This window comes from Eptesicus fuscus, chromosome 2 (genome assembly GCF_027574615.1).
Source record: "Eptesicus fuscus isolate TK198812 chromosome 2, DD_ASM_mEF_20220401, whole genome shotgun sequence".
Lineage (NCBI taxonomy): Eukaryota > Metazoa > Chordata > Mammalia > Chiroptera > Vespertilionidae > Eptesicus > Eptesicus fuscus.
In genome coordinates this window covers 16,490,647-16,513,385 of record NC_072474.1, presented here as the reverse complement: position 1 = coordinate 16,513,385, position 22,739 = coordinate 16,490,647, and the positions used below count along the sequence as shown (strand labels likewise).

The window sequence follows — 22,739 nt, the reverse complement described above, 5'->3', positions numbered from 1 at the left end:
AGAGTCACTTGGGGAATTTTGTAAAAGTCCAGGGACCAGACCCTGTCCCAGACCAATTAAATTAGATCTCTTGGGCTGAGACCCAGGCACCACTGTTTTTTAAGGTTTCCAGTGTATTCCAATGTTGAGAATTACTGGCCTAAATGATAGATCTTCCAAAGAGTTCTATCCTTGACCCTGACATATAGGAAGTACTCAACAAATATTTATTAAATTAAGTTCATCTTGCTTTAATGCTTCACACTGTTCACAGAATTCATTCTAACCAGAGATTGAAATAAGTAAAAAGAAAAAAAATGGGATTACCTGCTTCAGGAGACAAGAGTTATCTCCATGTATTTCCCATATGATTATTAAGAGCTTGTGTTGATAGACTTTTGTTACTCTCTTTTGGAGGTTAAGATTAGGGCCTGATTTATTGGAATTAGCCTTTAAACCAATGTATCATTATTACTTGCTTTTCACTTTTATAGAATGTTACAATTTATAATTCACTTTTATTGATAGTCTTGAATTCCATCCATGATTCTGATGCTCTTAATTTTTTTTTTTTTGTCTTTGGGCATGCTACAAATGAGACTATTCTATAAGATAACTTTTTTTCCTTTTTATAGAATTAACTAGAGGCCTGGTGCATGAAAATTCATGCACTGGAGTGGGGGGTCCCTCAGCCTGACCTGCCCCCTCTCACAGTTCAGGAGCTCTCAGGGGCAGGAGGTGACCCAGCAATCTGGGGAAGTCAATGCCCCCATCACATCTCTGCTGCTGCCACTGCCAGCAGCACCAGCCTCGGCCGGCTCTGGTTACCTGAGCCTTGGGCGGCCCTGGGTGGCTGGGCAGCCGATAGCCGAGGCTTGCCTGTGCCTCAGGCCGGCCTTGGGTGGCTGGGGGGCTGAGAGCGCTGGGGGACTCCAGAGGAAGGCGCCTGGGGCGGGCCCAGTCTTGCCATGTGCCTGCCGCCCAGGCGGGGCTGAGGGGACTGGATGCCGCCATCTTTGAGTGTGGCAGTCAGTTAGCATATTCCCTCCTATTGGCTGTGGGCACCGCCATCTTTGAGGGTGGGGCAGTCAATTAGCATATTCCCTCCTTATTGGCTGTGGGCGCCGCCATCTTTGCAATGGCATGAGGGTCAGTTAGCATATTCCCTCTTTATTAGATAGGATTGGGGTACACTGGTTAGCAAATTATACAGGTTTCAGGTGACCAAGTCTACAACACATAGTCTGTACACTGTATTGTGTGTTCACCACTCTAAGTCAAGTCTCCATTCATTACCATTAACCCCCCTTTACCCTCCTCTACCCTGCAAAAAAAATGTACCTGAGAAGTTTTCTAGACAAAACAACTCAAAATTGTCCCCAATTTAAAATTTTAACTAGGATCCAGTGAGGAATTAAGGCCATTCCCAATTCTTTCAAGTGACTTCCTAGAGAAGTGACCCAAGAACCCCTGATTCATAATCTTAAGGACCAGGCAGCTGAGTTTGTGATGAATGTGTGATTTGTTCCATACAAGATTAATCAGGGATTCTCTTAACTTTAATATGTGGGTTCACGTGTAGTTTTTTTTTTTTTTCTTTCACTGTCACTTCCTGTGAGGGCAAAAAAAAGTAACTGAGAAATGTTAACTGTAGTTAACTGTATGATTAGCTGTCACAGATAAAGAGAGCACACTTACACTAATTTCTATAAATGAGAAATAGGTAGTAAGCCAAGTCATTAATTAAAGTCATGGTCACATTTTTTTTTTTGGTAGAATATAATCACACGTTCAGTCTAACACAGAACTCCTTTGTTTAATAAAGTCATTGCTGCTTATCAGTAGGACATGCTGTTCTCAATTTCATGCACATGCAAAAAATTTGACCAATCTGAGCAAAAGGCTCCCTCAGGCAGCACCTTCCCAGATGAAGCAACTTCTGGTCTTCTTAAACCAGCAAATGTTCTCTTTGTTGACAGTCCTACATTAGAACACAAATACAGGTTTCCTGAAAACATTTCCTTATTTCTCCCAGGCTCAATTTACCTGCAATATACACTGGGACACTCCAACAAAGTTGGTTACAAAGGCATTTTGAGTATCATTTTCCTTTTACTTTCCATTAAAACAATAATCAATAGACGACAGGAAAACATTTTTAGTGAGTTTATGACAGTGACCTATTATTCCATGGCTTGCTGGGTGAATAGTTTTATGTTTCTTAGAATGCTTGCCTCCAACTAACCATTTGTATTACTTTTTGAAGGTCTTAAATCTGGGCACCCCACTATTAGCTTGATGGCATCTATGCCTCCTTTCTTTTCATAACCAGCTTTTCTGTCGACATAAATTGCATGTCTTAGAATCTCAACACCCAAACAAGAGTATCCAGAACTTGTATCTTTTTTTCCTCTTATTATCTAGATATTTGGAATATCTAAGATAGCTGGTCTATGGTAGAATTATTTTCCTACTGTGTAAACTGATAGGTCCTGAAAAATTTCTGGAGTTTGATATTTCATAATATTTGAAATTTTCACACTTTTTTAGCACTAGAAGAATAATTTTATACAAATTGCATTTAATAAAATGTAAAGGGATGATTTGCATCTGAAGACAATAGTTTGAATATTAGATGATAACTTAGGTCCCCATCCCTGCAAACTGATGATGAAGAGTATAGTTATAACCTTTTAAAATTCCTGACTCAAACTCTTCTAAATGAGTGGCAACCATAAAGTGTATGTTTTTCTCTTAATTTGTTCATTCCACAAATAGATTACTCATATTTCCTATTACATCTGTGTAGGGTTCTATTGATGCACACTGTTTACTTCCATATTATTTTTTTAAAGCCTTTAGTTAGCAGCTCAAAGAACAGGAAACACGTTATCCCATTTTCCATGCAGGAGGCATCTTTCTACAACAGCCCTCACACTGAATCTCCATGGTAATTATGTAACCAAGGTTGTTTTTTTCATTTTCAGGTTTTCTTCCATGTAAAAGAGAGCTCAACAGTAAAATGTGTGATAGCAAGCTTGACATTCTCTTCAAGTTAGTCATGTTAGTGCTGTAATGGTCGGTTTTGTCCTTAGTTTTAATTTTGCACTATGGTATAATCATTATAGTATGAACATACCAAAAGAAAAATGAACCTTATTCCCTACAAGTTTATGTTTCAAATCAAGGGGAATGCACACAAACCATTAGTTAGTCACCCCTGGGCATGATTTGAATTGGAACAGATGCCATTGCTCTTTAGGGCTGTTAGGATACTACAAAGCATTGTTCTAGAACCCTGAAGATTCACTCTACTTCCTTACATGCTTATTTATACTAGGACCAGCTTTCTTATCTATTAGTGCAGCTCAGCTTTCTGGCTAGTAACTGAGCTAAAGCTCATTTCTAAAGTGAGCTATTGATATATTTCCTGTATGAGGATAAGTTGTTACATGTATCACTTATATAAGTACCTGTGGGTTTAGAATTAAAAGTCAAAAATCATTTTATGTGCAGGAAACTATTACAGCACATAATAGAAACAATAACTGTAATAATGCTCTGGCTTCTTGCTGAAAATTATGTGTATGACTTTCATCTCCAGTTGCTCATATCCTGAAGATGAAAGCTTTTGAGATTTTTTAATGTGGGCTCTAAAACATAATTTGTGGGAATAACAAAGGACAAAAATTAATTCAATTATATAATACCTACATTTTCAACTTTATTAATATCGTAAAGTAAAAATCAGCCATCGGATAAAAAATGTGTGGGTAATTCAAAATAAACCCCTTATAAATGTCTTCAAATTGTTTTTCTTACAAAATGAGAATTTTTATTTTATATCCAACTTTCTTCCCTATTAAACAAATCTTCCCTATTAAAGAGTGCTGTGGTGGTAGCATTTGTCTTATTTTAACTTTCCAAGTGATAAAGGACATTTATAGGCATTTTTTAGGCATTAAAATAGCCAGACATTTAAGAAACCCTTGATACAACAAATCTTCCTTTTTAAATGCTCAGCCAAGACTTAGATTACTGTGTGAGATCACATGCAAATGTTCCTTAGGCTTCTCACATGCTAGGAGACTGTGGAAGTTGACATCCAAATGATAAGGTATGCGTGGAGCAGCCCAGCAGCAGCTCCTGGCAGGGGGTGTGTCTTCCTCTCCCTTGACTCTCACAGGCAACCTCTTGGGTTTTGTGCCCACGTCATCCCTCACTCAACACTGTGCTGCACGTTTCTCTTTGCACCCATGAAGTTGGGTCAGCACCCTAATGCAATGTGGGGATTTATTTTGATAATTTGATAACATTTTTCAAAACAAGAGCTCTTAATTATGATAAAAGATAATTTTAAATGAGATATATAATTAGGAGCATAGATCCATACACTTGCAATAGTTCCTATATGTAAGGTTAAAGCATACTGTTGCCAAACTGAAATAAAATTGTTTGGTAAAGATTTAAACATGACAGTAAAGGAGAAATACTTTTAAGTTGAAAGGTTTATATAGAAAATTACATTTCTGAATTTCCAATCAAAATGCCTCCTTATCTTAAGCCAATGCCCATCAATAGACTATAAACTTGCAAAACTCTTTATACCTTTTAAAGACCTTCAAAAATAGGTCTCATACACAAAAAGACTTTTCATCTTAACATGCATTATATGCCTCTTTTTCTGAAAAAAAGGAAATGCTCTAAGAGCACCACTTGAAATTCCTTCCTTCAAAGTCCATTAAATATCTATATATATAAAATCCTAAGCGACCATTACAACCAGACAACCAGAGGACCAGACAACTGGCTGGTAGCTATGACACAGACTGACCACCAGGGGGCAGATGCTCAATGCAGGAGCTGCCAGCCAACCTCCCACGGTCCCTTTCACACACACACACACACACACACACACACACACACACATACACACGCACACAGCCAGCTGGCCGCCCAATGGGACTGGGTGAGATGGCCAGGCCAAGGGACCCCACCTGTGGACAAATTCGTGCACCAGGCCTCTAGAATGTATATTTTATCAGGAATTATCCAAAATACTTTCTCATAGGTTACTTGTCAGATTCTGAATGAATGACCTATGTCATCTCAAGGTAATGATGAACAACATTCCCTGTGGTTTGCCATTAGTATTAACATAAAAATCAGTAGGATCATTAATACCAACTTTGAATAGAAAATACAGGAAGAAATCAACTTCAAATTATACATTTTATTTTACATCAAGTGTTCAGATTTTTAGACATGCATATTGTCACTTCGTTTTCTTCATTTTTAGCTTTTTAAAATACTTAGTTACTTCAGTGAAATGTTATCACTAAAAATAATATGTATATAGAGAAAAAGAATGAAAGCAAATGTGGTAAAATATTAGCCATTGGGGAATTTGATTAAAGGGGTCATGGGAGTTTTTTGGTACTATTCTTGCAATTTGTCTTTCAGTTTGAAGTTATTTCAAAATAAAAAGTGGCAGAGGTTTGTTTGTTTTTTTTTCACTATAGTAAACATACTCAATTTACCTTGAGCACTAATAGCACTCTGAATCCTAGATTTTCAACCTTTAAAATGTTTCTCTTAGAATGAGGATTTTTGTCAATGGTTAGAATGAGTAGCTTCTCAATGGTTTCTGTCCAGTGTGGGAAATGTTTCTGTAAGTGTGTACACTCATAGGAGCAGCTGGTGAGTGGGAATTTTTTTACTAAAAGATAGACTTCAGGAATAAATGTGTTCATGTGGCTTTTTTCCCCTTGCAAATGTTCTGTCAACAGAATGTATATTTATTCATTAAGTTTCACAACACATTGAGGCAGTCTTGGCATTTTGAAATGTTAGAACCAGAAGAAACCTAAATAGATGATTTACATTTCACAGATAACAAGGACTTCCGGTGACTTGCCCGAGGTCACAGTCTGGTTGAACAAAGCCAGAACCAGGATCTAGGTCTTCTGGTGCCTACTGCAGGTTCTTCCCATGAACAAACAAACAAGTTCAGAAGAGCCAGAGATCTAAGAAAAGTAATCTCCGATGCAGAAGAAAAGGGTGCTCCTTTTATGTGAAAGAAAGGAAGGAAAAAAAGAAGGGAGGGAGAAAACGAAAGAGAAAGATAAAATCTTTTCACATGAAAATCCAGGGAGAGTCAACATAAGAAGGAAAGTGGACAGAAGAGTACACTGAGCAAATGGCAGTGGAGGGAGCAGAGACCGCCTAGCAGAAAGGATATAAGGTGGAACAACTTAAAGGGAGTATATCAAAAACAGAGAAATCCAAAGATGTTTCTTCTGGGTTGGAATGGCAAGGCAGATAGAGCACTGTTTCTGTGCCCTAAAGGACAGGGACTCTACCTTTTTCATCTTTGTTCTACCTTCTCTAACCCCACCTGCTCCTGAACATACACAAAGTAGGTGCTCCTCAAATATTAGAAGAATTTTAGTATGTGGCACTTTCCACAATGGTCTATACAGAGACAGTGCTACACACCTAAGTGAATTCCAAATACCATATCTTGATATAAATCTCATTCATTCTTTGTCCCATGATTTGAAATGGGTAGAAGCATTTTTTTTTTAGAATGTGGAGCCTTTTCACGAAGATCGCACCAAAAGTGAAGAAGACCTTCCCCTCCCAAAGCCGAAGCTAAAGCAAAGGCATTGAAGGCAAAGAAAGTGGTGCTGAAAGACATCCACAGCCACACACACACACACACACACACACACACACACACACACACACACACAAAGTTTCCCCTGACTACCAGTCAGCCATGAAGAAAATAGAAGTCAGCAACACACTTGTGTTCATTATGGAGATCAAGGCCAATAAGCACCAGATCAAACAGGCTATGAAGCAAGGATAGACCTGGAGAGCTTTGTGCTGAGGGAAGTAAGCCAGCAGAGAAAGACAAGTATCAGATGATCTCACTCAAGTAGAACCTAATGAACAAAATTAACTATCAAGCAAAGTAGCGATGAACTCATAGCTAGAGAGCAAGCTGACAGCTCTGAGGGGGGAGGGAGTTGCTAGGAAAGGAGAAGAACTGAGCAAAAAGAAAGAGGAAAAACTCATGGACATGGACAACAGTGGACATGGACATGGATATTATTTCCTTAACTCCACTGATGTGCTCTGAATATGTTTTCAATGTACAGGGCAAAGGTGGTGGAAAGAGGTGGAGGAAGGTATAGAGGGAGTAAATGGTGGAAACCTGACTTGGGTGGTGAACACACAGTACAGTGGACAGATGAAGTGTTTTAGAGTTGTGCACTTGGAACTTGTATTATTTTGTTAACCAGTGTCACCCCAATAAATTCAATAAAAAGGAAAACAAATCAGGCTATAAAGAAGCTCTATGACATTGACGTGGTCAAGATCAATACCCTGATCAGGCCTGATGGCGAAAAGAAGGCATATGTTTGACTGGCTCCTGATTATGATGCTTTGGATGTTGCCAACAAAATTAGGATCATCTAAACTAAGTCCAGCTGGCTAATTCTTTTTTTTAATATATTTTATTGATTTCAGAGAGGAAGGGAGAGGGAGAGAGAGAGAGAAACATCAATGATGAGAGAGAATCATTAATTGGCTGCTTCCTGCACACCCCACACTGGGGATCCAGCTTGCAACCCGGGCATGTGCCCTTGACTGTAATTGAACCTGGAACCCTTCAGTCTGCAAGCTATCCACTGAACAAAACCAGCTAGGGCTGGCTAATTCAAGATATAAAAAATTTTCACTGTGAAAGAAAAAAAGTGGACTAAAATTTTAAAATAAGAGACATGCACATGGTTGGGGGAGGAGGAATAGACCGTGACCAGTTTAGGAAGCAGGTTACTGAATTACTTTAGGAGATGAGAGGTCTCTCTGAGCACCTGAGAATCGAGCCTTTATTGTGTTACTAATCTGTGCTGAGTAACCTACTCTTATTTTTTCTCCTGCCATGGAAGCTTGCAGCTTCTCTCAGCCTGTGGTGTCCACCCTTCCACGCTGCTGTGTGAGTCTGAGGACTTACTTTAGTAACCTCAGATCTCTCATGGGATGACATATTGACCCTCAATATTTAAGCTTGCTGTCTAAGCACTGTAGCTATGGAGGTGCACCTTCCATAGGCTTTCTTCCAATGGGTCCTTTTGCAACCCACACTCAAATTTCAGTGAAAAACAAAGGAGAATTTAACTCAGGATGAAATTTCCTAGCATCCAAGTCTTATGATTTTCCTTGCCCCCTTGATATATACTTTAAAAGGTAATTAATCTAACCTTTTTCAAAAGAGAATTCCGGCTGTCTGAACAGAGTAGGAATTACATATGCTAAACAGCTCAGCTTTTCCTGAGTAATCCCACTGATGTGCTGAAAATGTATTTTTAATGTACAGGGCAAAGCAGAGGACTTTCTGAAGTGGTAGGTGAGCGTCAATTCTCTGCATATGCTCAAAAACAACTAAACTAAGCATTTTGAGTTTATAACTGCTCTAACAATATATAATATATGTTTTAGTCATGATCATTTTACTAAAAGTGCTTTATGAATCCTGAGTAACAGCATTTTTCCTCCATTGGTCTGCCTGGAGTTTGTAATACTAACAAGTATCTTAAATGGGAGCCCATTGTTTTCCAAGCTCCTCATCTCTGCTCTGTATGGTCTACCATGGAAGCATTCAGTGGATTTTGACACAGGCAAATAGAGACGACAAATGCATTGGTTTAGACCTTAACCTTGTGTGCTTTCTATATAAAACATACAAAACCGCCTTTGAACTTTGCAGTTGTCATTTAAGCTATAACATGCTGTCAGCATAATGTGTCTAATAGTAAAGTAAATCTAGGTCTGCATACTTCTCCAAGGTTACCTTCAAATGAAAAAGCGAGTTGCTGAATTAGTTTAGGAGATGAGAAAAGGCTGTGAAACATCAAGACATTGTTTCCATTTGTTTTTTTGTACTGGATAAACGAAATGTCTTTCAGGTTGTCTAGCTCTTAGATCAGGGGTTCTGCCTCATTTTCTGTATTAGATTTTATTTTAATATATATATATATTTTTTTCTGGTGACACCTTTGAGATTTTAATTTCATGAGGCTCCAAAAGTAGTGATTAAAACTTTTGCTTATCAAATGACCCACCTGCCATTGACTAAATTCCTCCATGAAGTTCAAAGTCATAGAAACACATATGTAGCACAATTCTTCGTGGGACCTTTTGGAAAGTAGATCATCATCACTATGTTGTTCTGGAACCATGATCGTACAGTAATTGTTCCTTGTTCTTTATTTTATGAATCTTATATACTCAACAGCAAATTATTATTAATGTGTCAGATATTCTGACTTTTGTTAGATGAAGATTGTGAGCTCCACTGAGTACATGAAAAAGTGGAAGCTTACAGAGGATGAAAACTCCAAAGGATTACGTGCTATTTAAGTGGCAGACCCCAGACATGAACCCGTTTGTGCTTGGCTCTGAATCTATCAGGTGTTCCTGTGACCCACAGCTGTCCACTTTGCTAACAATAACTGAAACATCTATATATATATAAAAGCCTAAACGACCATTGCAACCGAACGGACGACCAAACAGGCTGCGTGGGGCGACTAGGCCGGCAGGGGGGTTAGTGAGGGGCGACCAAACGACCGAGCAGCAGGCGGTGTGGGGTGACCAGGCCACCAGGGGAGTTAGTGAGGGGTGACCAGGCCAGCTGTGGGGGCAGTAAGGGGCGACCAGGCCAGTGGGGGGCCAGTTAGGGGCAACCAGGCCAGCGGGGGGCGGGGAGGGCAGTTGGTGGTAACTAGGCCTGCAGAGGGCACAGTTGGGAGTGACCAGGCCAGAAGGGGGGGCAGTTAGGGGCGATAAGGCAGGCAGGCAGGTGAGCAGTTAGGAGCCAGTGGTCCCTGATTGTGAGAGGGATGTCTGACTGCTGGTTTAGGCCTGATTCTGAGGATGGAGCCTAAACTGGCAGTCGGACATCCCCTGAGGGGTCCCGGATTGGAGAGGGTTTAGGCTGGGCTGAGGGGACCCCAGCTCCATGTACAGATTTCATGCACCGGGCCTCTAGTTATTATATAAATATTTGTGAGACATTCACATCTGGAACTAGATAAAAGGCTTCCATTGAGGGAAGTGTAATCCTAAAATAGACCTAATTAATATTCTATAAACTATTGAACATAATTTTATTACTGCCCATTAATAAGATATTCCCTTGCATTTTGAAATCTTAAGTTGTCTGTAATTCTGGTCTAGAGACTAGAAACTGTTTATTAACTACCCTGAATAAGAATCAGTGCTGACTTTAATGATCTAGTGTTTCTGGGGAGAGAAAAATACAGTGACACCCTCAGTTTAAGGGCAAGGTCAGAGGGAGTGATTTATTATAATATGTGTAAAGTAGGATGTTAGGTCTGTGGTCGGCAAACTGCGGCTCACGAGCCATATGCGGCTCTTTGGCCCCTTGCGTGTGGCTCTTCCACAAAATATCATGGCCTGGGCGAGTCTATTTTGAAGTAGTGGCGTTAGAAGAAGTTTAAATTTAAAAAATTTGGCTCTCAAAAGAAATTTCAATTCTTGTACTGTTGATATTTGGCTCTGTTGACTAATGAGTTTGCCTACCACTGAAGGTCATTACTGTAAAGCTACATATTATTCATAAATTTTAAAGTGTACTTTTCAATATGTATCATGTCCTATTACAGAATGAATATGTAAATGAGGATGTTGATGCCAGAGTTATTGAATATGAAGATAACCGGCCCATCCTAGATATGTTTCTGCAGAAGCCAATGGGTTTACTATCCCTACTTGATGAAGAAAGTAGATTTCCCAAGGCCACTGACCAGACTCTTATAGGTGAGTATGTCTACCTTTTCTGATATAGTCATCTAATTCTGAGTGATTGAAAAACAGATTTTTAGCCCTGGCTGGGTGGCACAGTTGGTTGGAGTGTCCCATACACCAAAAGGTTTCCAGGTTTGATTCCCATTCAGGGCACATATCTGCGTTGCAGGTTCCATCCCCTGTTGGGATGCATGGGGCGGAGCTTATCAATGTTTCTTCTCTCTCCTTTCCTCTCTCTAAACATATCCTCAGGTGAGGATTGAAATAAAACAATTTTAATAGATTTTTAATTATTTGGGAGAAAACAGCTGTCACAAAGCCTGCATATTGGATTTTAAAGAGGCTTTGGATTTAATACCTGGACCAGTGAATGTTGATAATAGGGTGAAATATTTGATGAAAAATTAAACAAATTTAGACATTGGACTTCTCCTAACTTTAATGGTAGCGCCCCAACCATAGGATCTTATGTTAGAAATGACCTTAGAAATTATCCAGCCCAAAATTAGAAATTGGAGGGCAAGGCAAAAGGATAGTTCTAGAATTTGAAATGAGTTAGCTAATGGGGATGAAATAAATTCATCTGTGATGTTCTAATCATTTATCTACTGGATGCAACTAACCTCAAATACCTTAATAGTCTCTAAGTTACAGTACATTAAGTGTTTATAATAATCCCAAGTCATCAAAAATATTAAACTTTTTTTCTGTTTCATAAGGCAGAGATGTATACTCTATTTAAAAGATTATCATCTAAAAATGGTTAATATAAATGTCCGACTCCTTAAATTTAAAAAAAAAAAAACATCAGCTTTTTCAGCTATCTGAAAAAATAATTTTTAATGTGGAACACTATATTCCCTGATGGTAAGAGATAACCATTATGTATACTCAATACTTGCAAAAAACTCAGATATTCTCTCACTTACTTTTGGTGATATATTGGTCTGTTTCTGACCATTAAAAGTCAGTGGTGCTAATTCTTTATTACTGATTGGTTTATTCTGTCCTCTAATTGCACAATACTAATGGAAAAGAAAATAATACCCAAATTTTGGGAAAATGATTGTATAGCAGTCACTCTATTTTGATGCTGAAATGTTCCTTCTAGAACATGGAGTAAAAAGTTCTCTGCGGTTGGCAAAATTGTTATAGAAGAGTAACTGTCTTTATGGTCCTGGTGTGTTTCCACACAATCAATACTAGCACATACCACCTAATAGAAAGGAAAAGCAAGCACCCAATTTCTAGGTGCCTGAATTTGCTTAAACTGTGTTTCACAAACCCCTGTGTTCAGTCAGACTCCAGTAGTTCCCTTCCTCTGTACCAGCGGTTCTCGCAATACGGTCCCCAGACAAGGAACAGTAGCATCGCCTGGGATCGTGCTAGAATTGTGACTTCTTGGATCCCATTCCAGATATACTGAGTCAGGAACTCTGGGGGTAAGACCTAGCAATCTGAGTTTTTAATGGGCCCTCTAGGGGACTTTGTTGCTTACTAAGGTTTGAGAACTACCTGCTGTAAATCATAACGGAATGGTAAAATTCATTATCTTGAATTTTGCCATACCATTTGTAATTATATTCCAAATTTGCACATATTAGCTATGTAAAATTTTCTTTTTTACTGCACACTGTCCATTTTATGGAGAAAGGGGTGATTCTGTCAATATGCATTTTTTGAGGATCTCCTACATAGTTGATATTGGTGTTCCATTTTTTCTGTAGAAAAATTTGAAGATAATCTGAAGTCACAGTACTTCTGGAGGCCCAAAAGAATAGAACTTAGTTTTGGAATTCACCATTTTGCAGGAAAGGTAAGAACTTTAAGGAATTATGACTGAATTTCTCTTTAGTTTTTTGTTGAATAATAAGGGTAGACATGAAAATTATGGCCTGAAATATTTACAGATGGTTATAATGAGATAGCCATCTGTGTCTGCCCCTATCTGGTCCTTACTCTGCTCTGCAACTTCCTACAGTCTGTCCTGTTCTTTACCAACCACTCTTGCTCCAACCACTTCCACTTCTAGCATCTATCCTGAAAAGATAAAAAAATTAAATTAAATTAAAAATCCTGCAACAGCACAAGGTAATAGTTTTTCTAGAGAAATTTTTATTAAGAAACTAAGGGAAAACAAGAAAGAAAAGAAAGAGACAAGTCTTCAACAGTCCATCGTTCTGATCCTGATATCTGGTTTTGGGTGAGATTGGCTGGCAATGAGTACTTACTTTTTCCTTCTTTTAGTGAGAGCTGGAACCTTTATTATAAACTGACTTTTTCAAACATTAGTGCTTCTCTCTTCACTGCCGACTTTGTCTCTTCTCCCTCCCAACAGGAGAAGGTGTCAGGCTAGAGCTGTGGTCGGCAAACTGCGGCTCGCGAGCCACATGCGGCTCTTTGGCCCCTTGAGTGTGGCTCTTCCACAAAATACCAAGGCCTGGGCAAGTCTATTTTGAAGAAGTGGCGTTAGAAGAAGTTTAAGTTTAAAAAATTTGGCTCTCAAAAGAAATTTCAATCGTTGTACTGTTGATATTTGGCTCTGTTGACTAATGAGTTTGCCGACCACTGGGCTAGAGGTATGGTCAGATAACTGAGCTAACCTAGATAGATGGAATTGGTTAATGGACTGGTGCACAGTTAGAGGAAGAAATGTTTAAGCATTGACAGATACCTGCTCCCACACCAAAGCAAACCTCAGTACCTAGAGGACGTTTTCCTTCCCTTCTGCAGAGAATAACAGGCCATTCCCTCACAATGATGTTATAAATATTGGAGGAATAGGAAGGTATTAAAATCAAGAAAGAATGCAATGGATTAAAAATACATTAACAAAATAAAATAATTCATAATCCTGAGCACCCTAGTTTACTAGAACTATATTCCACAAACTTCGATATTCCACAGACTTGTCACTGAAAAAAAAAAAATCTGCCTTAAATATTATAATTATAGCCCCTCTCATGATTTTTAGCATCTGACTTTTCAAATAAGCCTCCTTTAAAACAACTATTAAGAATTGCCTATGATCATTTTATTCGGGTTTTAATAACTATATCAGTCTTCTTGGATTGCCATACCAAAAATACCACAGGCAGAGTGGCTTAAAACAACAGAAATTTATTTTTTCACAGTTCTAGAGACAACAAGGCCAAGATCAAGGTGCCAGCAGGGCTGGTGTCTGTGAAGGCCTCTCTTCCTGGCTTGCAGACAACTGCCTTTTTGCTGTGTCCTTATATCTTTTTTTCTCTGTGTACAGGTTGGAGTAGAGAAAGACAGATCTCTGGTGTATCTTCCTCATTTCAGTCTTATGTGATTAGGACCCCAACCTATGACCTCATATAACCTTAGTTACCTGCTTAAATACCCTCTCTCCAAATACAGTCACATTTGAGGATGAGGATTCAACATAATAATTTTAGAGGAACCGAATTCAGTCCATGACAACAACCATATTGGACCAGCCTACAGAGATCCTTGGGTTACCTTGATTTTTCGAAAGCCTTAAAATTATTCACCCTCACAGTGGACTTAGACCATTCTTACTACTGAGACAAAAATCTGTAATGGCTCATTCACTGCAGTGAATCAATTATAATAGAAATGAGAATACCCGGGCGGTCCCAGTGTCCTTCCTCCTGCCACACCCAACCCTCCGGAAATACACCAAATTTCCAACATAAAACATGGGAGGAATCAAACTTCTTTTATCATTTCAACACCCAAAATATCAGTGAGACAAATACTTCTCTGACAAGATTTATTGTAAACCTGGAGAAGTTTGCTTTTCCAACCAAATTGTAAGGGACTACCTTTATAAATCTTTGTATGCCTGCCTGTCACTCCGCATAGAGTAAGCTCTCAATAGATACCTATTGATGATGATGATGATGATGATGATGATGATGATGATGGCAATGACACTGATTGTGATGATGATGATAATATACTTTATCAACAGGTCCTCTACAATGCAAGTGGGTTCTTAGCTAAAAATAGAGACACTCTTCCAACTGATATTGTGCTACTCTTGAGGTCATCAGAAAACAATGTAATTCGAGAACTAGTTAACCACCCTCTGACAAAAACAGGTAAGATAAGACAATTGCCTTTAAATGAAAAAGTTTTTCAGGCCTGATCAAATAATTTCTGATTGTAATTTTCATGAGTATGATCCTCAGTTTTTCACATTGGTTTGTTTTTGGCTCACTAAATAGGCAATTATTAATATCCCCTGCCTAGATCATCTGAAGAAAATAATAAAACATAAAGAAGGCAGGTTTTCATTAAAGAAAGTGAAGCACCTCCCAGAAGGTATGGTGGTGTCCTAGCGCCTCACTAGAAGAATATGCTCACCTCCAGAGAGTTCAGAATTACCTGCTATTTTCGAGCAGGTAGCATCTGGATGGTTCTTGGAGGTCTACAGGTTTAGTGAACTCTGACTTACTGACTAAAGATTCACACGACCTTGTTCCATTCAACCATATACATTCTTAAATCTGCTTTTAAGTAGAAAAAAATGTGGTTTGGGTTGTTTTTCTTCACTGGAGTTTGAAATTTTCCTCTGCGTTTTTACAGTTTTACTAGAGGCCCGATGCATGAAAATTCATGCACTGGAGGGGGGCCCTCAGCCCATCCTGCTCCCTCTCACAGTCCAGGAGCCCTCAGGGACAGGAGGTGACCTGGCAATCAGGGGAAGGCGATGCCCCACACCTCTGCTGCTGCCACTGCCAGCAGCACAAGCCTCAGCTGGCCCTGGTTACCTGAGCCTCGGGCGGCCCTGGGTGGTTGGGGAGCTGAGGGGACTGGGGGACTCCAGATACAGGTGGGGCTGAGGGGACTGGGCACCGCCATCTTGTGGCCATGGGTGCCGCCATCTTTGAGGGCAGGGCAGTCAATTAGCATATTTCCTCCTTATTGGCTGTGGGCGCCACCATTTTTTAGGACAGAACAGTCAATTACCATATTTCCTCCTTATTGGCTGTGGGCACTGCCATCTTTAAGGGTGGGGCAGTCAATTAGCATATTCCCTCCTTATTGGCTGTGGATGCCACCATCTTTGCAACAGCATGAGGGTCAATTAGCATATTCCCTCTTTATTAGATAGGATTGATGTATAACTGACATATACATATGCACATACTTAGACAGTAAAATTTGATGAGTTTTTAACATGCATAAATCCCTGTAAAATCATCACCACAATCAATAATGAACCTATTGATCACCCCCAAATGATATTTCCTCGTGACACTTTGTAATCCTCCCCCCACTCTTCCCTGCCCCTAACCAAATGTTCTTCACTATCTTGAGTCTTCCAATCAGGAGGCAAAATATAGCTCTTCATTTATTTAAGTCTTCTTTAATTTCTTGCAACAATATTATGTAGTTTTCAGCATGCAAGTCTTATACATCTTTTGTCAAATTATCTGCTAGTATATCACATTTTAAGCTATTATAAGTGGTAATTTTTAATTCAAGTTCTGTGTGTTGCTACTATATAGGAACCCAATTAATCTTTCTGTATTAATTTTTGCCATACAATGTTGCTTAATTTATTTGAGTAGGTGGGTATCATTTATTATACATAAAGTTTGCTTTAATAGCATAGATAAAATGGGGAAATATTATATTAGGCTTTGAAGCAAGAGCTTATGGAACTCATTTCCCCAAAGAATAGTTTCAACCTAAAAAGTTAAATTACAAGAATAATAATCCTATATAATAAAAGCCTAATAATAATCCTATATTCTAAAAGCCTAATATCGTCCAGTCGGCCATTCAACCAACCAAAGTGTAATATGCTAATGATATGCTAAGGCTGCTCAACCATTTGCTATGATGTGCACTGACCACCAGGGGCCAGATGCTCCAACTGGTAGGTTAGCTTGCTGCTGGGGTCCGGCCAATCGGGACTGAGAAAGATGGGCCGGACATGCCCCGGAGCCCTCTCACGGTCCTTCCCTGGTGGGCCAACCTCCTGTGTTCCTCCCTGGCCCCGAATATGTACTGGCGGGGTCCCTCGGCCTGGCCTGCAGCCTCTCACAATCCAGGCTGAAGGACTCCTCCCCCACTCCCCAAGTGCACAGATTTCGAGCACCGAGTCTCTAGTCCAATATAATAAAAGCCTAACAGTCATCTGGTTGGCCGTTCAACCAATCAAAGCATCATGCTAATGATATGCTAAGGCTGCTCAACCGCTCACTATGATGTGCACTGACTACCATGGGGCAGTCAACCAGTCGACCCGTTGCTATGACGTGCATTGACTACCAGGGGGCAGATGCTTTGAGAAGTAGTTTAGCTTGCTGCTGGGGTCCAGCTGATTGGACTGAGCGAGATGGGCCGGACACACCCTGGAGCCCTCCCATGACCCCTCCCCAGGTGACCAACCTCCCGCATCCCTCCCTAGCCGCGAATGTGCATTGGTGGGGTCCCTTGGCCTGGCCTGTGACCTCTCGCAATCTGGGACCCCTCAGGGGATGTTGGAGAGCCAGTTTTGGCCCAATCCCACAGGGGGAACGCCACTCAGCCAGAAGCCGGGCTTACGGCTGGCAAGCGCAGCGGTGGTGGCGGGAGCCTCTCCCGCCTCTGCGGTAGCCGTAAGGATGTCCGAGGCTCTTGGATTGTGAGAGGGTGCAGGCCGGACTGAGGGACCACCCCTTACCAAGCGCACAAATTTTGTGCACCAGGCCTCTAGCGATGTAATAAATTAGAAAGGACTTAGATTCAAGACATTACAGATGCTGTGGCATTAGGTATCTAAAATGTTGAGACTGACACTGTAAACAATAACTGGGGTTCAGCAAACTCACCTTGTCTCTACTACAGATATAAAACATTGAGTTATTAGCACACTGACTAGCCACTATTTGAGTAGGTTTTTTTCTTGTTGTAATTTCTATAGGATGTTCTACATAGATGGTCATGTCATTCTTGATTTAGGAGTTTTCCCTTTCTACTCCAAACTGTTTACATTTTATTTCTTCACTAGAGGCCCAGGGCATGAAATTCGTGAATGGGGGGTGGGGGGAGGGCTCCGCTCAGCCCAGCCTGCACCCACTCCTTTCCGGAACCCCTCAGGGGATGTCCAAGTACCAGTTTAGGCCCCAACCTGGGCATCAGGCCTAAACTGGCAGTCGGACATCCCTCTCACAATCCAGAAATGCTAGCTCCCAACCGCTCACCTGCCTGCCTGCCTGCCTGATTGCCCCAAACTGCTTCTGCCTGCCAGCCTGATCACCCCCTAACCACTCCCCTGCCAGCCTGATCGACGCCTAACTGCACCCCTGCCAGCCCGATTGCCCCTAACTGCCCTACCCTGCTGGCCTGGTCACCCCCAAATGCCCTCCCCTGAAGGCCTGGTCACCCCAAAGTGCCCTCCTCTGCACACCTGGTCACCTCTAACTGCCCTCCCCTGCAGGCCTTGTTCCTCCCAACTGCCCTCCCATGCAGGCCTGGTCGCTCCCAACGGCCCTCTCCTGCAGGCCTGGTCACCCCGAACTGCCCTCTGCTGCAGGCCTGGTCCCCCCCAACTACCCTCTCCTGCAGGCCTGGTCCCCCCAAACTGCCCTCCCTGCAGTCCTGGTACCACCACTGCCCTCCCATGCAGGCCTGGTTGCTCCCAATTGCCCTCTCCAGCTGGCCTGGTCCCACCCAACTGCCCTCCCTGCAGTCCTTGTTCCCCCCAACTGCCCTTCCCTGCATGCCTTGTCCCTCCCAACTGCCCTCCCCTGCAGCCCTGGTCCCCTCCACCTGCCCTCCCATGCTGGCCTGGTTGCCCCCATCTTCCCTCCTCTGCCGGCCTGGTCATCCCCAACTGCCCTCCCCTGCTGGCTTGGTCACCCCTAACTGCCCTCTCTGCTGGCCTGGTCCCCCCTAACTGCCTTCTCCTGCAGGCCTGGTCACCCCCAATTGACCTCCCCTGGAGGCCTGGTTCTCCCAACTGCCCTCCCCTGCAGGCCTGGGTCCCCTGCAACTGCCCTCCTCTGCTGGCCTGATCACCCCTAACTGCCCTCCCCTGCAGGCCTGATTGCTCCTAACTGCCCTCCCTTGCAGGCCTGGTCCCTTCCAATTGCCCTCTTCTGCTGGCCATCTTGTGGCGGCCATCTTGTGTCCACATGGGGGCAGCCATCTTTGACCACATGTGGGCAGTCGGACATCCCTTGAGGGTTCCCAGATTGGAGAGGGTGCAGGCTGGGCTGAGGGACACCCTCTAAACGGGCAGCCGGACATCCCTCTCACAATCCAGGACTGCTGGCTCCCAACTGCTTGCCTGCCTGCCTTCCTGATTGCCCCTAACCACTTCTGCCTGCCAGTCTGATCACCCCCTAACCACTCCCCTGCCAGCCTGATAGATGCCTAACTGCTCCCCTGCCAGCCTGTTCGCCCCTAACTGCCCTCCCCTGAAGGCCTGGTCACCCCTAACTGCCCTTCCCTGCAGGTCTGGTCCCCCCCAACTGCTCTCCCCTGAAGGCCTGGGTCCCCCACAACAGCCCTTCCATGCAGGCCCGGTCACCCCCAACTTCCCTCCTCTGCTGGCCTGGTCACCCCTAACTGCCCTCCCTTGCAGGCTTGATAAGCCACAACTGCCCTCCCTTGCAGGCCTGGTCCCTCCCAACTGCCCTCCCCTGCTGGCCATCTTTTGGTGGCCATCTTGTGTCCACGTGGGGGCAGGATCTTTGACCACATGGGGGCAGCCATCTTGTGTGTTGGAGTGATGGTCAATCTGCATATTACTCTTTTATTAGATAGGATAGAGGCCTGGTGCATGGGTGGGGGTCAGCTGGTTTGCCCTGAAGGGTGTCCCGGATCAGGGTGGGGGTTCCCTTGGGGCGTGGGGCGGCCTGGGCGAGGGGCCTGTGGTGGTTTGCAGGCCGGCCACGCCCCCCAACCACCCAAGCTGAGGCCCTGGTATCAGATTTCTTTGTCTTCTACAATTGAAACTTTGTAGCCTGGAGCAGAGCCAAGCCTTCTGCTCGTTCCGTGGCAGCAGCCGTTTCTGTTGGGATTTATTTATCTTCTATAATTGCAACTGTGCCTTAAGTGGAGGCCAAGGCAGGCCAGGGTGTGCAGAAAGCTTGGCTTCCTCCATCGCTGGGGGCAACCCTAGCCTCCTACTCTCTCCAGCTCCATTGCCACAGCCATTTTTGTTGGGATTTATTTATCTTCTATAATTGAAACTTTGTAGCCTGGAGTGGAGGCTTGGGCTGGCCAGGGTGTGCAGAAAGCTTGGCTTCCTCCATCGCTGGGGAAACCCAAGCCTCCCTCCTCTCTCCATGGCCGCAGCCATCTTGGTTGAGTTAATTTGCATACTCACTCCTGATTGGCTGGTGGGCATGGCTGGTGGGCGTGGCTTGTGTGTAGTGGGGGTACGTCAATTTGCATATTACTCTTTTATTAGATAGGATACATCTTTTGTAGAGACATCAATTTTATTGATAGTCTCAAAGAACTGGCTTATGGTTTTATTGCTATTCACTATTACCTTTGCTTTCTATTTTGTAAATTTTTTTTCTTTTTATCTTTATTGCCTCCTTTCTTCTGTTTACTTTGGGTATTTTGTCTTTTTCTAAGTTCTAAGCTAAAAACTTAGGTCAGTGGTTTAAGAAAATGTTTCTTTTTTCTAATATAAGCACTTATATGGGTTATTTATGAGTCTTATATTTAATTTTTAAATAGGTTGGGATTTTCCAGATATCTTTTTGTCTGGATTTCTAATTTAATTCTGTAGTGCTTAGGAAGTATATTTTGTATGATTTACTCCATTTAATTTTAACTAAACATTTTTATGGCCCATAATATGCTCTACCTTGTTTTATGTTTCATTTGCACTTGAAAATAATGTGTATTCTACTGTTGTTAGGTGGGGTGTTATATAAATGTTCAATGGGTCAATTTGTTTGATAATTTTGGTCAAATCTTCTATATTCTTACTGGTTTTCTCCTGCTTCTATCAATTACTGAGAGAGGGGCTTAGACATATGTGACTATAATTGTCAATTTATCACATTTTCCTTTCATTAAAATCAGTTTTTGCTTTATATTTTTTATATTTTTTCACCTGAAAATATGTTTTTATTGATTTTAGAGAGAAAAGAAGGGAGAGAGAGAGAAACATCTATTGGTTGTGTCCTGTTACACACCCTGACTGGAGATCCAACCTGCGACCTCTCAGTGATGCTCCAACTGAGTCACTGCCAGGACTGTTTCATGTTTTTTAAGGTCTACTAGTGGGGACATAAAAAATTTAGAATTGTTCCATTTTCTTGATGAATAGACCCCTTTTATTATTATTAAACTAGATGCCCAATGCACAAAAATTTGTGCAAGGATAGGCCTTCCTTCCCCTGGCTGCCAGCACCGCCTTCGCTCCCCCGGAGCTGCCTTTCTGCCTTCCCACACTGCCTAGAGGCCTGGAGTGGCTGGGATGGTGCAGAACGCCTGCATCATTGCCATGGCGACCACGCAAGCATCCTACCCCACCCTCGCCGCTCGGCACCTGTGTATGCAAATTAACCTGCCATCTTTGTTGGGTTAATTTGCATGCTCGTTCCTGATTGGCTGGTGGGCATCACGAAGGTACGGTCAATTTCTATTTTACTCTTATTAGTATAGATGTCTCTTCTTACCCCTGGTAATATTCTTTACTCTGAAGTCTACTTTGCCTGATAATGATACGGAGACTCCAACTTTCTTATAATTAGTGGTTGAATGGCATTTTTCATACTTTTAATTTCAACTCATTTTTGTGTTTATATTTAAAACTAGAGGCCCGGTTGCATGAAATTTGTGCATGTGGTGGGGGGTGTCCCTCAGCCCAGCCTGCACTCTCTCCAATCTGGTACCCTGCAAAGGATGTCCAACTGCCTGTGTAGTCCCAGTGGGATCGAGCCTAAACGGGCAGTCAGACATTCCTCTCACAATCCAGAACTGCTGGCTCCCAACCGCTCGCCTGCCTGCCTGCCTGATTTCCCCTAACTGCTTCTGCCTGCCAACCTGATCACCCCCTAACCACTTCCCTGCCAGCCTGATCAATGTCTAACTGCACCCCTGCCAGCCCGATTGCCCCTAACTGCCCTCCCCTGCTGGCCTGGTCACCCCTAACTGCCCTCCCTTGCCAGCCTGGTAGCCCCTAACTGCCCTCCCCTGCTGGCCTGGTCACCCCTAACTGTCCTCCCATGCTGGCCTGGTCGCCCCCATCTGCCCTCCCCTGCTGGCCCGGTCATCCGTAACTTCCCTCCCTTGCCAGCCTGGTTGCCCCTAACTGCCCTCCCCTGCCAGCCTGGTCCCCCTCAACTGTCCTCCCCTGCAGGTCTGGCTCCCCCCCACAACTGTCCTCCCCTGCAAGCCTGGTCACTCCCAACTGCCCTCCCTTGCAGGCCTGGTCTCTCACAACTGCCCACCCCTGCTAGCCTGATTGTCCACAACTGTCCTCCCCTGCTGGCCATCTTCTGGTGGCCATCTTGTGTCCACATGGGGGCGGCCATCTTTGACCACATGGGGGTGTCCATCTTGTATGTTGTAGTGATGATCAATTTGCATATTACCTCATTATTGTATAGGGTGGTTTTTTTCTAGACAGCCTATAGTTGAGCCTTGCTTTTTAAATTCCAATCTGACAATCTCTGCCTTTCAATTGTGGTGATCATACTATTTACATTTAATGTGATTAATTATATGTTTGGGATGACTCTAACATCATGTTATTTGTTTTATATTTGTTCCATCTATTATTTTTCCCAGTATTTGCCTGGGTTCCCCTCTCTGCATTTCAGCCTAAAATCTCTGCAGACAGAGAAATCTGGGTGAATTATAGGACTCTCTTCATTTATTTCCCCTCTCTCATGGATCACTGTCCTGTACTGCTTTATTAACAATGTATTGCAAGGGTTTCTCCTAGACAAATACTGTATGAT

At 42.5% G+C, this 22,739-nt stretch overlaps 1 protein-coding gene across 1 annotated transcript in view; it reads left to right on the top strand.

Moving 5' to 3' along the window:
- The window catches only part of MYO3A (myosin IIIA), a 211,142-nt gene that overhangs the window by 126,660 nt on the left and 61,743 nt on the right, over positions 1-22,739 (top strand). The window contains exons 19-21 of the mRNA XM_008148896.3: positions 10,680-10,833; positions 12,549-12,637; positions 14,783-14,912. Of these exons, the coding sequence (XP_008147118.2) occupies positions 10,680-10,833; positions 12,549-12,637; positions 14,783-14,912 (373 nt within the window). The remainder of the gene's footprint in view (positions 1-10,679; positions 10,834-12,548; positions 12,638-14,782; positions 14,913-22,739) is intronic.